The sequence below is a fragment of the Aegilops tauschii genome, chromosome 1 (assembly GCF_002575655.3).
Source record: "Aegilops tauschii subsp. strangulata cultivar AL8/78 chromosome 1, Aet v6.0, whole genome shotgun sequence".
Classification (NCBI taxonomy): domain Eukaryota; kingdom Viridiplantae; phylum Streptophyta; class Magnoliopsida; order Poales; family Poaceae; genus Aegilops; species Aegilops tauschii.
Window position 1 is genome coordinate 266,181,542 of NC_053035.3, and position 14,214 is coordinate 266,195,755.

General features: G+C 41.3%; 2 protein-coding genes across 3 annotated transcripts; one reads left to right on the top strand and one right to left on the bottom strand.

Annotated features, from left to right (window-relative positions):
- The first annotated feature begins 716 nt into the window (after positions 1-716).
- LOC109778026 (uncharacterized) lies at positions 717-9,635 on the top strand. Of its 2 annotated transcripts, XM_020336591.4 has the most exons (22): positions 717-1,148; positions 2,489-2,743; positions 2,837-2,961; positions 3,061-3,105; positions 3,959-4,040; positions 4,346-4,414; positions 4,530-4,700; positions 4,778-4,843; positions 5,622-5,690; positions 5,769-5,837; positions 6,432-6,490; positions 6,798-7,010; positions 7,142-7,263; positions 7,439-7,533; positions 7,613-7,657; positions 7,774-7,833; positions 8,069-8,170; positions 8,347-8,398; positions 8,474-8,526; positions 8,641-8,705; positions 8,958-9,009; positions 9,119-9,635. In XM_020336591.4, the coding sequence occupies exons 1-22, from the start codon at positions 951-953 to the stop codon at positions 9,194-9,196; spliced, it is 2,145 nt and encodes a 714-aa protein (XP_020192180.1). In that variant the 5' UTR covers positions 717-950; the 3' UTR covers positions 9,197-9,635. The 2 variants fall into 2 exon arrangements, with proteins under 2 accessions (XP_020192180.1, XP_020192178.1); XM_020336589.4 differs by having other exon boundaries at positions 5,622-5,837.
- A 139-nt stretch (positions 9,636-9,774) lies between these two features.
- On the bottom strand, positions 9,775-13,355 carry LOC109778025 (DNA excision repair protein ERCC-1). The gene is made up of 9 exons (XM_020336588.4): positions 12,963-13,355; positions 12,819-12,888; positions 12,611-12,714; positions 11,955-12,054; positions 11,770-11,846; positions 11,310-11,409; positions 10,883-10,954; positions 10,651-10,719; positions 9,775-10,464 (listed from the first exon to the last, which is right to left on the bottom strand). Exons 1-9 carry the CDS (start codon positions 13,226-13,228, stop codon positions 10,156-10,158), a joined length of 1,167 nt encoding a protein of 388 aa, XP_020192177.1. The 5' UTR covers positions 13,229-13,355; the 3' UTR covers positions 9,775-10,155.
- Positions 13,356-14,214: the final 859 nt, after the last annotated feature.

Here is a 14,214-nt window from a genome sequence, read left to right on the forward strand (position 1 = left end):
TGTTTCCAGCCCTAGAGGTGAATGTGATAAACACATCAAAACACACGTGTGTATGCGTGCCCGTGTGTACGTGACGGCCAACACCGACTGCAACAAAATCATTACAAGGAAAACAATTATATTAAAATTTAACGAGTTTTTTGCGGTTAGGAATATTACTAACAAAAATACGCTCTAGAATACGAAACTATTTTCAGCGGCCGTTACGAAATGATCCTTTTTAGAACTGTGGAATATACGAAAGCACTATTTCAAGGGATTTTAGACAGTAGATCATGATTATTTATTTATTTCTGGGGCCACACAAAAAACGTGTGGTATAAGTTATATCCGGCTTATTAAGACTATATTGATCAGTCACTTAAAGCATTCCCGGTTTACTCGCGTCCGAATTAATTTTTTTCTTACTTATCTCGCTCGGTTATTTATGAGTTTGGATTAGCTGCCGGTGTCCGTACACACCAGTCCTTCCGCTCCCCGCAGACGATCCCCCCCCTCGGAAGCCCAGCATCGGGAGGCGGAGATCTACCGGGCAGTCGGCCGCACGCCACTCCCTCGCTGCCACTGCCCACCGCGGCCACTGACACGCCGGCCCAACTCCGCGGGGGCCACAGGTCATCGACCGGTCTCGCCGGCAGGTCGTCCCCACGTCGCCGCCCCCGCCCCCGCCACGTCACCGCCGAAATCATTAGTATTTTGCTCCCTTTCGCGACCCCGTTTGTTAAGCGTCCTTCCGTTCGCTATCTCCTCTTCCTCCTCCTCTCCTCCCCTCTCTCTCCAGCGTCGCACGCCCTCTCTCTCTAGCATCTCTCCTCTCCCTCCTCCCAGCTCGCGCGGGAGACACTGGTCAGAGGCCAGGTCGAGCGCGGCGGGGCGTAGGGGGCGAGCTCCGCTGGTCCCGAGGGCACCGGAGGGCCATCGGCGCTGCCTCTGGCGGCCGGCGGGGCGGCATGGGCAGGAACGGGAGCGTCAAGCGGGGCGCGGCCGCCGCGGCGCCTCCGTCGTTCACGGTGAACCCGGCCGACTACCGGCTCATGGAGGAGGTGGGCTACGGCGCGCACGCCGTCGTGTACCGCGCGCTCTTCCTCCCCAGGAACCAGACCGTTGCCGTCAAGTGCCTGGATCTCGACCAGCTCAACAACAACATCGTGAGCATCCGTCTCGTCCCTCCCTCCCTCCCTGCTCTCTTACGGTTTCGGCGTTGGGCTGCTTCTGGGCGTCCTCTGCTGTTTGATCTGGCGAGAGATCCATTGGTTGATTGGAGTGGATCCTACTGCTGATTCGGTAGCTTTGGAGATCGCGCTGGAATTTGGCCTGTCTAGCGTCCTATTAGCCTCGCCTACTCCAGGATTTGCTTCTACATAATATAGTGACAGTTAATAAATTAGCATTTTAATGATGCGCCACTAGTCGTTGTAAAGAGGCTAGGACGATCAGTTGAGTCCTGTATATGCAGCATTTTCAATTCTTAGGGTGGCTGTATTTTTGGATGTTTTCTTTTGGCTTGCAGCTGGTTGAGAGGGTCAGTTATTTTTGCTAGAATGTCGCAACATCGGCAACTATCATTTACTTCGAGCAATTTTTTTGCCGATGTATGAACCTGATGGCGGTGGATACGGCATAGTGGCACTGCCAGAACCCTGCCTGGAGAAGGGAGATGCTTAAATTTGCATGCATGCTGCATGGGCAGGGACGCGGTCATGCAGCTTGGCCTTGTGCTTCCATTTGGGTGGGCACACTTGTTCTTTGATGACGAAGGTCTTAGGAGAAGGGGACATTGTCGTCTACTAGAATTCATGACTCATATATAGATACAAGGATCAGCATTTCCTAGTGCTACGTAAGATTATGCGGTTCGTACCATGACATTATCCTTTTGGGGTTTGGGAGGATGTCGTTATTATACATCTCTACATGAACATGTATACCATACACGTATGCCAACAAGCTCAAGTATCGGCGTAACCAAAGCTCAATCAATGCCTCTTATATTTACGATACACCCTTATTTTTAGGGGGGGGGGGGGGGGGGGTATTATGTCACCAAACTACCAAAGAGAAGTAAAGTCGTAAACTCGTGATTCTTGTTTTCTAAATTCCAATTGTAGTTTCTCCTGCACCATTTGTCGTTAGTGCACTCGAAGACAAGCATACAATTTTCTCTAAAAGAAACCCACATTGCATACCAAATTGTCATACAGGCTACTTGTTTTGGGGGAGTTAGTGATACCTTCTTCGCATATGTGATATGTTAACTAGGGTGCAAGCGGCATCCCACTTTGTCCTGCAAAACTCATCAATTAGCTCATCAGTTAATGTAAAATTAACTCTACATTCGTACCGTGGTATTGTCTGCCATTCCGCCCCGCTTGCATCCCAAATGTTAACACTGCGTAGTGTCAAATGTCAACATATTTCTTTTCTTGGTTTCTTCCCTTTCTGGAGGCTATAAATGAATTTAGATCTTACAAATGTATATCATTTGCAGGATGAAGTACAAAGGGAGGCTCAAATAATGAGCTTGATCGATCACCCTAATGTCATCAGGGCTTACTGCTCATTTGTTGTGGAGCACAGTCTTTGGGTCATAATGCCATTCATGACGGAGGGTTCATGTTTACACTTGATGAAGATTGCGTATCCTGAAGGTTTCGAGGAACCTGTCATTGCATCAATTTTAAAAGAAACACTCAAGGCTCTGGAGTACCTTCATAGGCAAGGACAAATCCATCGTGATATCAAGGTTAGCTTCTATAGAAGATTCCTGTGCAGTTCTTATAGTGTTTGATGTGGTTTGTGATGATTCTTTATTTTTGCTCAATATGGCACTATGCAGGCTGGTAACATCCTTATTGATAGTGCTGGTGTAGTGAAGCTTGGGGACTTTGGCGTTTCTGCTTGTATGTTTGATAGAGGTGATAGGCAAAGATCTAGGAACACATTTGTTGGAACTCCATGCTGGTAAGTAGATTTCTGTATCTTGATGCTAGGGATCAAATTAATATTATAGAACTTGAGAATGTTTTGACCCTTTTTTTTGTTTCTAATTTTACCTTTTAGGATGGCTCCAGAAGTGCTCCAGCCTGGCACTGGATATAACTTCAAGTATGTTACATTGCTAATTGTGCATACAAATGCACATACCTTTTGGTAACAAATGTGTTTTAGGAATTGTTGTTTGATTTTATGTCATAAAGAGCATCACTGCAGTCACCTTGGACGTCTTCTATGCATTGTACCTTGTGTTCTTATTATTTTCTGTATGAATTCATTGCTATTATTCTTTTTAACAACCATCACCATGAAAAATGAAGTTTTGCTAAAATTACATTTCTGGAGGTGGTAATAGCCAGGCCCGGGTACTTTCTTTTATAGGGACTCTTATCTTTTGCAACTCCTGCATCACACATCATCATCTTATAGGCAAGGATGGGGCTATCCTTTCCATTATGAATTACAAATCCAGAATATAGCAAGAATAATGTACTGACGAGAGTGTCAGACAAATATTGTATCTTATTTTTAAGGCCCTATTTTTAAGTTCAGCAGCCTGTTCTTGCGATTTTGGCTTTTATGTTAATACTCCCTCCGTCCCAAAATTCTTGTCTTGAATTTGTCTAAATACGGATGTATCAAGTCACGTTTTAGTATTAGATACATCCGTATCTAGACAAATCTAAGACAAGAATTTTGGGACGGAGGGAGTATTTCATAATGGTGTCATGCTTGCTATTAGTACTCCAGAAATGTTAATCTTCACAAAGCTATTCGTTGATAGTCTGTCCCCAGTAAGATACTAAGATAACTCATGCCATGCCATGGACAAATCACCTGATGTTCGGAGACTTACTTTCATATTGAATTAAATGGCGTGTCAAGATTCAGCACCCTGATGCTTTTTTTGGCATTTTATTTACTAACCGAGATGGACTAACAGCTAATATCCATATTTTGACAGAGCCGATATATGGTCGTTTGGAATTACTGCACTTGAACTAGCGCATGGACATGCTCCATTTTCGAAGTACCCCCCTATGAAGGTAACGATTTGATTTCATCTGCAATGTAATGTAATTAATCATTTATGTGATTTTTTTGCTTTTGATATTGTGGTGGTGTATGGGTTGGTGATGACTAATATATTTTTATACCTACGGGCCAGTGACTCATTGCACACCTCATACTAATATTATAGTACAAAAGTATAATCTACACACTTATTTGTATTCTATTTCCATTGGCCAAGGGCATCTGGTGGTCATGCCCTGTACCCTCATATTGCATAAAGGGTAACATATCCATGCAAATCCTCATGTTTTTTAAATATAGTTCGTTTCGGCTACAGGTTCTTCTCATGACTCTCCAGAATGCGCCACCTGGTCTTGACTATGACCGAGACAGAAGATTTTCGAAGGTAATTTTGATCCTTTCAGCTAATTATTGGTTTTGGACCATTTATGTGGTTGAAAACTACAATAGAGTATATTCTACTGTTTACCTTTTGATGAAGCATTTTCACTTGTGCTCAGGCATTTAAAGAGATGGTTGCGATGTGCTTGGTGAAAGATCAAACAAAGAGGCCGACGGCTGAGAAGTTGCTCAAACATTCATTTTTCAAAACTGCAAAACCTCCAGAATCGACAATGAAGGGTATGTTAACTGATCTACCTCCTCTATGGGAGCGTGTAAAGGCACTCCAGGTAACTACTTTTCTTCTGCTTTTTTATCTCAAAAATCACAATGTATTTTATATCTGACACTTCTTACATATTTCCAGCTTAAAGACGCAGCACAATTGGCTTTGAAGAAAATGCCTTCTTCTGAGCAGGAGGCACTTTCCCTGGTTTGTGATATTAAACCTTCATGTCTATATTTTGTGGTTCTGTTTCAGTTTGCTCTCATGTATGTTTAAGGCTATTTCGCATTTACAATTATTGCATAAGTTTCTTAGTGACTTCTAGAACAGGCCAGATCAACCTGTGAGTTGTTGCTTAAAAAAACCAACATCAGTGCTGTGTTCGAAAGTGCGATCTAGTATAAGAGTGTTGTATACTCATATAGTGCACAAGGTAGGTAGACAGCCCTAGGTTGTGGTAGTTTTTGTTGGATATACCTTGTGATTGATTGGTATTTTGCACTAGATATCAACTTAGCAAAGCATAGGCGTATAGTGCCATGTTTTTCAATGATGATGAATCATTGCATCATAAGTTATCTTGTAACAAGGTTGTTTGAAAAATAACAAATTCAGTGTTTACTATCATGATGATAAAGTTTAGAAACCTGACAAGAATGACTGTAAGATGGGCTTCTGGTACTTGGGGAATTAGGACCCTAACAGTCTAACACTAAGAGAACCTTCTTATGTTCTGCATTTCTCTTTCTTACCTTCACTCATCTGCCTCATACAACTGTTCCATGTGTAGTCACATGTTTCTGCAATGAATGTCTCTTCTCTCGCTATAAATTCTGTGGGAAATTGCACTTATATGTTTTAGTTCCCTATAATTTTTTTTAATATTTTGGGTTTATAAATGTGTGTCCTTTTTAATAATCGTGGTTGTTAAGTCGTCCTTCGATCAACCTAATTGTTTCTCATGCTTGATCGGTTTATCCAACAGAGTGAATACCAGCGAGGTGTTAGTGCGTGGCACTTTGATATTGAAGACCTCAAGGCTCAAGCATCACTAGTAAAGTTTACTGTTTTCTTTTTGCTTAATTTCCATTATACCTTAATTGCCTTATTATTAAGCTATCTAAGTTTCCAGATTTATGAGGATGAACCATCTGAAACAAAAGAAGACGATGTCGCTGCAAGAATCATTGAATCTGAAAAGGTTTTGTAGATTCATGACTACCTTTCTTTATAGAAGAGCCATTTAACAGTCCTCTTTAGAAAAGCTTCAAGTTACTTTCCAAGTGCGCAGAAATGTTATGAATTTGGAATATTGTCCAGCATTCAGCAGAACCATCCAAATAGCTTAAATTGTAATATCCTCCTTATTTTTTCTTGTTGACCAAACATAGCAATCTCAATGTGTGCCATGCTCTCTGTGTTTTGGAATTTTAATTGTTGCTGCCCATGATCAAACTGTTGCCAGGAATTTTGGAATGTCCCACTGAAAATTCTTAACTATGGTCTACGAGTGTAAGTTGTGTGAGTGGGAAATCATCATAATACCAGGCTTGTTATGCAAAATGAGGGAGGAAAAACTAGACTTATAACCATATTGACAATTTTACTTGGTTCCGATTTTTTCTGGCTGGATCTAGGCAGATCCAGCGTCAGCAAACTTGAGAAATGCACCCTGTGATAACTGTATAGGATACCTAGGTGCAACGCAGCTCCCGTTTTATAAGTTAATTTTACAATATGAAGAAAAGCACATATTGGATATTTCTGTTGTAACAGTTCTTTTTTTCGTCATCAGAGTTTATATTCAAGGACCCCTTCAGGACAGTCGTCATCTGCAAATGAAAATACCTGCAGGTTAAGCAAAAAACCGCTGCATGTTGTTAAGTTTATTTAAACTTTTTCTTGATATTTACAATCATCTGCAAATGAAAATAACTGTAGCAAAGCAAAACTCTTGGCTATGTTCTAGTGATAAATCTTCTTAGAACTTTGAAGTGTGTACCTGTTGATTCTGCATATAACTGCAGAAGTGCTTGTACAATTCAAGAGATCAAAGTAGGATGTTGTGGATAGAGAATGACCAGCAACTTAAATGATGTTAATATTTTGATTTTCAGCACAACATTTGTCTTGAAATGTAATATCTCCTGTTATATTTCAGTGAAGAAACCTCTACGACGAATCCTGATTGTAGAAGGATGCCCAATGGACATGAAAATTCTAGATCAGAGAATGATTCATTGCCATCTACATCAAGGGAACCAGAGTCGAAATATTGGAGAACTAATGTTGGACAGAAACAACAGACTTCTGGGGGTCCAGTTGAAGGTGGTGTTAATAGCTCAACAACTGAAAGGAGCCATAATTTTGAAAGGTCTGTTATCTTTACAACATCTTTTTTTCTCAGAAGTCTTATTCTGATTTCTTGTTATGGAAGAACACTTCATCGTTTTAGTCATCAGCTTATCTATATTAATATTCAATTATCCTTCTTTCTTATGGCAGGGATGCAACTGCTGACAAACATGGAAGTGATACGAGAAGAGCCGCAAATCTTAGTGGTCCATTATCATTGCCAACTCGTGCCTCTGCAAACAGTTACTCAGCTCCTATACGGTCTTCAGGAGGTACAATTCCATAGACACATCCGGTTTTTGCTCTGGCATTGTTGTAGTACAGTAGCATATACTAGGGCTTCTCTATTTCCGCTGTTTAACTGTGGCCTTCAAACATCAATTTTGTTTCGGATTTATGTGCTTTCTGGATGAGTGGTACTGGAGGAGTTTCTTTTGATCATTGTAGGATATGTAGATTCATTGGGAGATAAATCTAAACGTAGCGTGGTGCATATTAAAGGCCGCTTTTCTGTGACATCTGAGAACGTTGATCTTGCGAAGGTAAGCAAATTTGGTGGATAAACTTAAGGTAACAGTACAGAGCCTAAATGCTTTTTTTTAACACATCCTTACTTTACAGGTTCAGGAAATTCCATTGAGTAGCATCTCACGCAAATCACCACAGGTAAGATTGTTATGAATATTAATATTGCCAGGCTATTTTCAGGGCATAGTTATAGTCTAGGTTAAATGGAATCTACGGCAGTCTGTACATTTGTGATTAATACCTTTATTGCGCAGGGTATACAGCTAAGAAAATCCGCAAGTGTTGGTGATTGGATTGTCAATGCCAAACCAATGGTATAATTCTTCTATCTGAGCTTTATTTCCTTAGTTTCACTTTCTTAAAGAGACCATGAGAAAAGATTTTCCTTTTTAGTGGAGAAATGAAGACACACCTAAAAGGCACACTGTATTTTACCTTTCAAAATGGTAATAAACCTTAAGAGATACCATAGAGACAATCCATCATTTCTGTCCTTTTTGCAACTTCTGCTATAGCTGATCCAATTTTCTTGATGCATGGATGCTACAGTCTAACAGTCATCATCTGAAGGAACTCTGCAATAGCTCGGTATCATCGTCTGTTCTCATTCCCCACCTTGAGAACCTCGTGCAACAGACTACGCTTCAGCAAGTATGGAGGAAGCTTGAACATGTTTAAGAATGTATGATACTCCCTCCGTAAACTAATATAAGAGCGTTTAGATAACTAAAATAGTGATCTAAACACTCTTATACTAGTTTACAGAGGGAGTACATGATAAGTTATATAAAAGATATTTATCAATTTTTGTAATTTTCTTACCTCAGGATCTGATCGTGAACCTACTAAGTAGCATGCAACAGAATGAGAAAGCTGACGGTAAATGTTTTTTCTCTTCTGGCTATGAAATTCTCCTTTTCTTTGGTTAAATCTTAAATCTCGTATTTTCTTCAGGTGCACAGTCTGGAACGTCGTCGCAAGTCCGAAATATGCAAAGTGAGACGGTGGTAAGCAGCAATGGTGTATGATTTCTTGTATTGTTAGGGGATACCCTTCCTTAATGATAGCGGTTCCTCAAGAAGATTGTTTGTCGTCACTGAATCCTTTCTATTGTTTGGCAGGTTGAAACATCTAATACTGAGAAAGAACGGACATTACTTGTTAAAATTTCAGAGCTGCAGTCTAGGTAGGCCCACTGTCTTGGGATGATCTCACAAACAATTCCAACAAACACATCACTATAACAGTTCTAGCATATTTACATGTTTATGTGGCAGATAAATTGTATGGTGACATCATGTTTAGTCTCGTAGATGCTGATTTGTCGGTCATCAGATAGAATCAACTTTTAATATTCCTATTAGATGCTATATAATCTTTATTTTCGAACATATGTATACATTGTATCAAATTCATGAACTCCCCTTTTTTCCCGCAGAATGATTACTTTGACTGACGAACTGATTTCAGCCAAGCAAAAACATGTTCAGGTTGGTACCAACATTTGTTTTAGTTTGTCTCAATACATTTCTTAAGCTGCCATTTGTTCATGGATGAGTGAGTCTTTATTCACTATGCCTTTTCGGGAATCGTTTTCAGTTGCAGCAAGAACTTAATGCATTATACTGCCGAGAAGAAATAGAAGACATTAGGGACGAGGACAACGAAGAAACATAGCAAGGTGAAACGTTCAGCTGATATGGGTACCCGCACTTAGCTTTCGCATCATCTGAGAGTTTCATAAGAGAAGCAGTACTCGCGGAAGCTACATATATATATATATATATGTATATCCGAATAAGCGCCGTCAGAAGAAGAAGAAGAAAATGGGGACGTGCTCCTTGGCCTGTTGCCATCAGTGTGTATATTAGTTTTTATTTAGCTTCTTTTTCGGTTTAATTTATTCAATAGGTTTTGGTGGGTCATAGATAGCGGTACTGTGCATTCCCCTGCTATGGCCCCACCTATCATTCAAACATTTGTGATTATCCCGTAGATTGTGTAGGGTGCCCGTTGGTTCGAACAGCTTGCAGAAGAATGCAAAATAAATAAATTGTACTTTATTCAGCAGTGGCATGTATAATTTTGTCGCTGATTAAGAGCTTTGCTGAACTTATGCTCCCAGTTTTGAATGTATCAATATCAGAACTTGCCCAGTAGAGAGTTCTATTTTTGGGCAGCAAGAAGTAGTACCAAGTAGTGTGAAAAGTACGCAGCATTGAGCTAATGAAGAGGCAAACGTACGCAAACGCATCTTCAAAATCTAAACACGAAAGTTAATCGAGCCGCCTGCTTCAGTTGCTGAACAAGAACAACGAAGCATGGGCAATGTTTGTCACAAAATACAGATTACATTTTCCGGTGTACCTTTGGATGGAGAGTTCTCCAAGGCAGAAACGTATACTGATAGAAAAAAAAAGAGAAGATCGGCTAAATTGTGTTGACAGGAAAGAGAAGGCCTGCATGACAATGCAAAATCCACCCCTTGTTGAGAAAAGGGAAGGCCTATACTACAACAACAATTAGTACAATGCAAAATTCACCCTTGTTTAGGAGCAATAAACAGAGGAAGCAAATTTTGCAGCTACAACAACAGCAGTACATTTGCACGTGCCACTTCCTACTCCTTCCTACTGCTAATCTAACTGTTTTGTCTTGTCACCTTCCATGGTTGAGCTGCTAGGACCTTCACCACCCTCATGGGCCGCCTCGTGGCCCTGACTGCGGATCTTTTCTGAGTACTTCGCAAATGCAGCAGTAAGGGCCGATTTGACATCAGGGCCTTTCTTGTTCTTGGAAGTGCCTGGCTTTTCCGGTGTGCCATCGTTGGTCGATGAAGGCTGACCAGACGCTTTCTCTCTGTCGGGAGTATCAGGTACTACGAGGTTTGGGCGGGGCGTAACTCGTTTAAATGGCTCATGAAAAGTATCATGAAGTCGCTTTACCTACATTCGACAAACTCTACATGTTAGCCTAGCAAAACATGGCCTTTCATGTTATTAAGCGGAAAAGTAGAGCAATGCAAACACGGCACATGGTTGTAGCTTATTATATCTATGGGATGATTGGAAAAAAAAAGTTGGGTAACAACATGAACCATGACAAATAAAATTGGAGGCTTGAAGTGGTACCTTCCGTTCGCCAATTCCTGGACAACGAGCTAGTTCTTCCATAGAAGCATCCATGATTCGGGAAAGTGACTGCAAATGCAAGACCCGATGCATGTAATTATATTGTGAATTGTTTGACGGGTGATCTCGTCAGGTGAAATGATACCATTTTTACAGTAATAAAGCTGTACACAACAATTTCCAATACATTATGGAAGACAATGTAATAGTTCCAGTTCTTATTCCATCTTACCCCAAAGGACGAACCAAGTGTGATAACATCTGTTCTGTTAACACGCCGGATGGATGTAAGAGCATGAGTGAACTGCCAAAACCAGAACCACAGCATAAATGAGTAATACACCAAATAGTGATCGTTGTTAACACAACGGACACTCCGAACAGGGCGATATAACTGAGTATTGAAACCACCAAATAATGATCGTTGTTACAGCAAATAATGAGTCAACTTCTAATAGTCAGCCCAAAAGGACGATATAACTTCTATATTGAAACCACTTGCAATGCTTGGAACTTGATAAATGAAAAAGCAGTACTGAGTATTGCTGAAGTTGCGGGATTTCCGCAAATCTTAATTACCCAACATACTTAATAATCCGTCCAAGTCCAGTTAATGAGATACATAGATGAAACCATGTTGCAACTGTAAGGGTGCATACCCGAGATAAATAATCATTATCTGTGTGCTCGCGAATGCTGTCAGCTGGCTTGTTTTCAAACACTTTAATAGTCTCCAAGTACCTGCCACATTCCTCCAGACTACAAGAGAGAACAGTTTGGTCAAAGAGCACATTAGTAAGCCTTTGCAACCAAATCAGTACATCATCATGTAGTTACTAAAACTTTCCAGTTAGTATGTTGGAGAGCCATTAGCATTTCTTTCACATGTACATGCATCCATCTTGGATCTAATTTTCATATGCAAAATGCTCAACAAGTATTAGATAATGAGATCACTAAGCAGTGCACGGTCGCAGTTTTATTCAGAGCAAAGGAACCTAAACAAGATCTTATGATTGTAATTACATTTATATGCAACAGTGCAGAATTAAAACAAGGGGAACATAATTAAACATGGTATTGCATAATCCCAGCATATAAGAATGTTCTGAATAATACCTCCAACCACACAGAAGGGTGCAGTCATGCAGCAGTGATGTCCTTGTGACTTCATGTAAAGGCTTTACTACATCTTCCTGATCATGAATTATATGAACATGGATTAATAAATAACCTTTTTGAGATGTCTCAAACTTCATTTCCCAATTAAAGCAAAATATGTTGGTCAGATGATTCAAACTCACAATATCAATATGACACAAGATGACACGGAGTTTGAAATTCTTTTGGAGCTCCCTTATCCGATAGTACAAGTAGTCTGGGTGAAGAAGATGGTACCTGAGACTGCATCGACCAAAGTTACATGGTAAGAATCATGCCACTACCTCACGGTACACACCGGGGCACAAAACCTTTACTAGCAACAGGTGACGCAGATCACTAAGATCGCAGTACTACTGCTCCAAACTTGTTGTCTAATAGATTGGTAGTGCAGTGCACTATATGAAATACTAGGGTGTTCAAATAACGGTTCCGCATGAACCCATGAAAAAGGGAAGCAGGCAGTAAACCCCGTTTTCGAACACCCCTAGTGAAATGTATCCGTTAGATGCACAGTACTTTCCCGTATCTCTGGTTCTAGTATTGGCCCCCAATGGTAAAAATACACGCAGTGAAACCAGCAAACAAAATAGAGGGTGTCCCTCGCCACCTCTCTGTTTTTGGTGGAATGGCCTAGTTAGTTTAGGCTTTACTTTCGATTCCCTGTCATCCTTCTTTCTGTTTGTTTATTTATCCTTGTTTTTGTTTGAGTTTTACTTTGTGCCTTCTTGGCATTGTTCTTCTAATACAAAACGAGTAGAGAAAAAGAAACCAACAAATAGAATGACAGAGCGAGAACCTTATGTAGAGTGCACATGATGATTGCCCAATCACGTAGTCCGGAACGATGTCAGCGAACGTCCACCTCGCATTCCTGATGTGCTTCAGTAATGGGTTCCCTTTCTGCCAAGTGAGAAACGAACAAAGACTCCAAATTTAACACAAAAGAAAGGGGAGAAGATTGATTAATAAGAAGAGAAGTACCAAACCATCACCACACTCCATACCTGCCTATTGCTCACGAGAATGGCGTTCTTGCTCTGGGACGGCGTAGTGGTGGCGCCAGCCAGAGGCGGCCTGTTCAAAGAAACCGAACCTAGAGAGGTGAGGACTCGCTGAGAGAATCCGAGAGAGGGCGAGGGAGACGGTACCTAGGGGCGGTGGATGGCTGTAGAGGCGGCGGGGGAGGGGAGTAGAACTCGGAGGATTTGAGGAAGGAGAAGGCCTCGGAGAACGACGACGACGACGACGAGCCGGCGGCGGCAGCGGCGGCGCTGGGGAGAGGAGGGTTGTAGGAGGGGGGCGTCGAGGAGGAGGAGGGGGCAGCGGCTCCGTTACCGAAGACCTCTTGGTAGGACGGGATCTTTATGAGGTTCTTGCCGGAGTCCGGCCGCTGCCGACCTTGCTCTCCGTCCATGGCGCGCGGGGGCCTCAAAGGAGGGCGGAGGGGACGACCCGCAGGTCCGACCACCGACTGCCTCGCTGCAGCGTGGGACTATCAGGCTATTGTGGGCTAGGTGCGATGGTTCGATCTGTTGTTAAGACTCCCGCTACGGGCCGGTCATGGACTAACAAAATATTGGATGCTTTTATTAAATGACGATGATAGCCCATGAGCCTAAGAGGCCAATTTGGACTCGAAGTTGAGGACCCCTCAAAAGAAAAAGTTGACAAGCACTTCGTTGCGCCTGATCTCAAACAAAAAAAAAGTTTCTAACAAAAAAGAAAGATCTCAAAAGAAAAACTTTGCTGCGCCTATTAAAAAAATAATGTTGCGTCGGTTGTTTACTTTTTAGCCGTTTTATTGTTGATGTTTGTTGAATGATGTGTGTGTGTTGTGTCAATTATTTTTGCAGGCGGTTGGTATGGCTGGCTTGGTCCTTGTCTTTAGATTGCACATGAGTTTTTTTTGAAGTGGTGGGCGATTGTGACTGTTGTGTTCCTACATATGTGATACTATATGATACCACTCGTTTTGCTGAGGGAATCAGTTGCAATATATTTCATTGTGATTTGATCGTATGAAACATGAATAATTGAATTAATAACACATGAACTAAAACTAAAAATACATACTCCTCGATCCAAATTATAGTTGAAAAATATTTGTTGAATATAAGTGATGTAAATACGTAGAAAAAATCACATGCATGATGAGTGGACCCTTAATGAGGTGGCATGTGTGATAAGGTGGGATGTGTGCATGTTAAGATAAATAGAAGTAATGGATATCAACTAATGATGAAAAATAAAATAATCCCATGCATGTTGTGGTGGGCCTTTAATGAGGCGACATGTGTACATGTTAAGATAAAAGAGATAACAGAGACAACTATTTAGGTATATATATATGACATAAGATCCATTGTCAATTAGCGACGCGTGTGTGTCACATATGTGGCT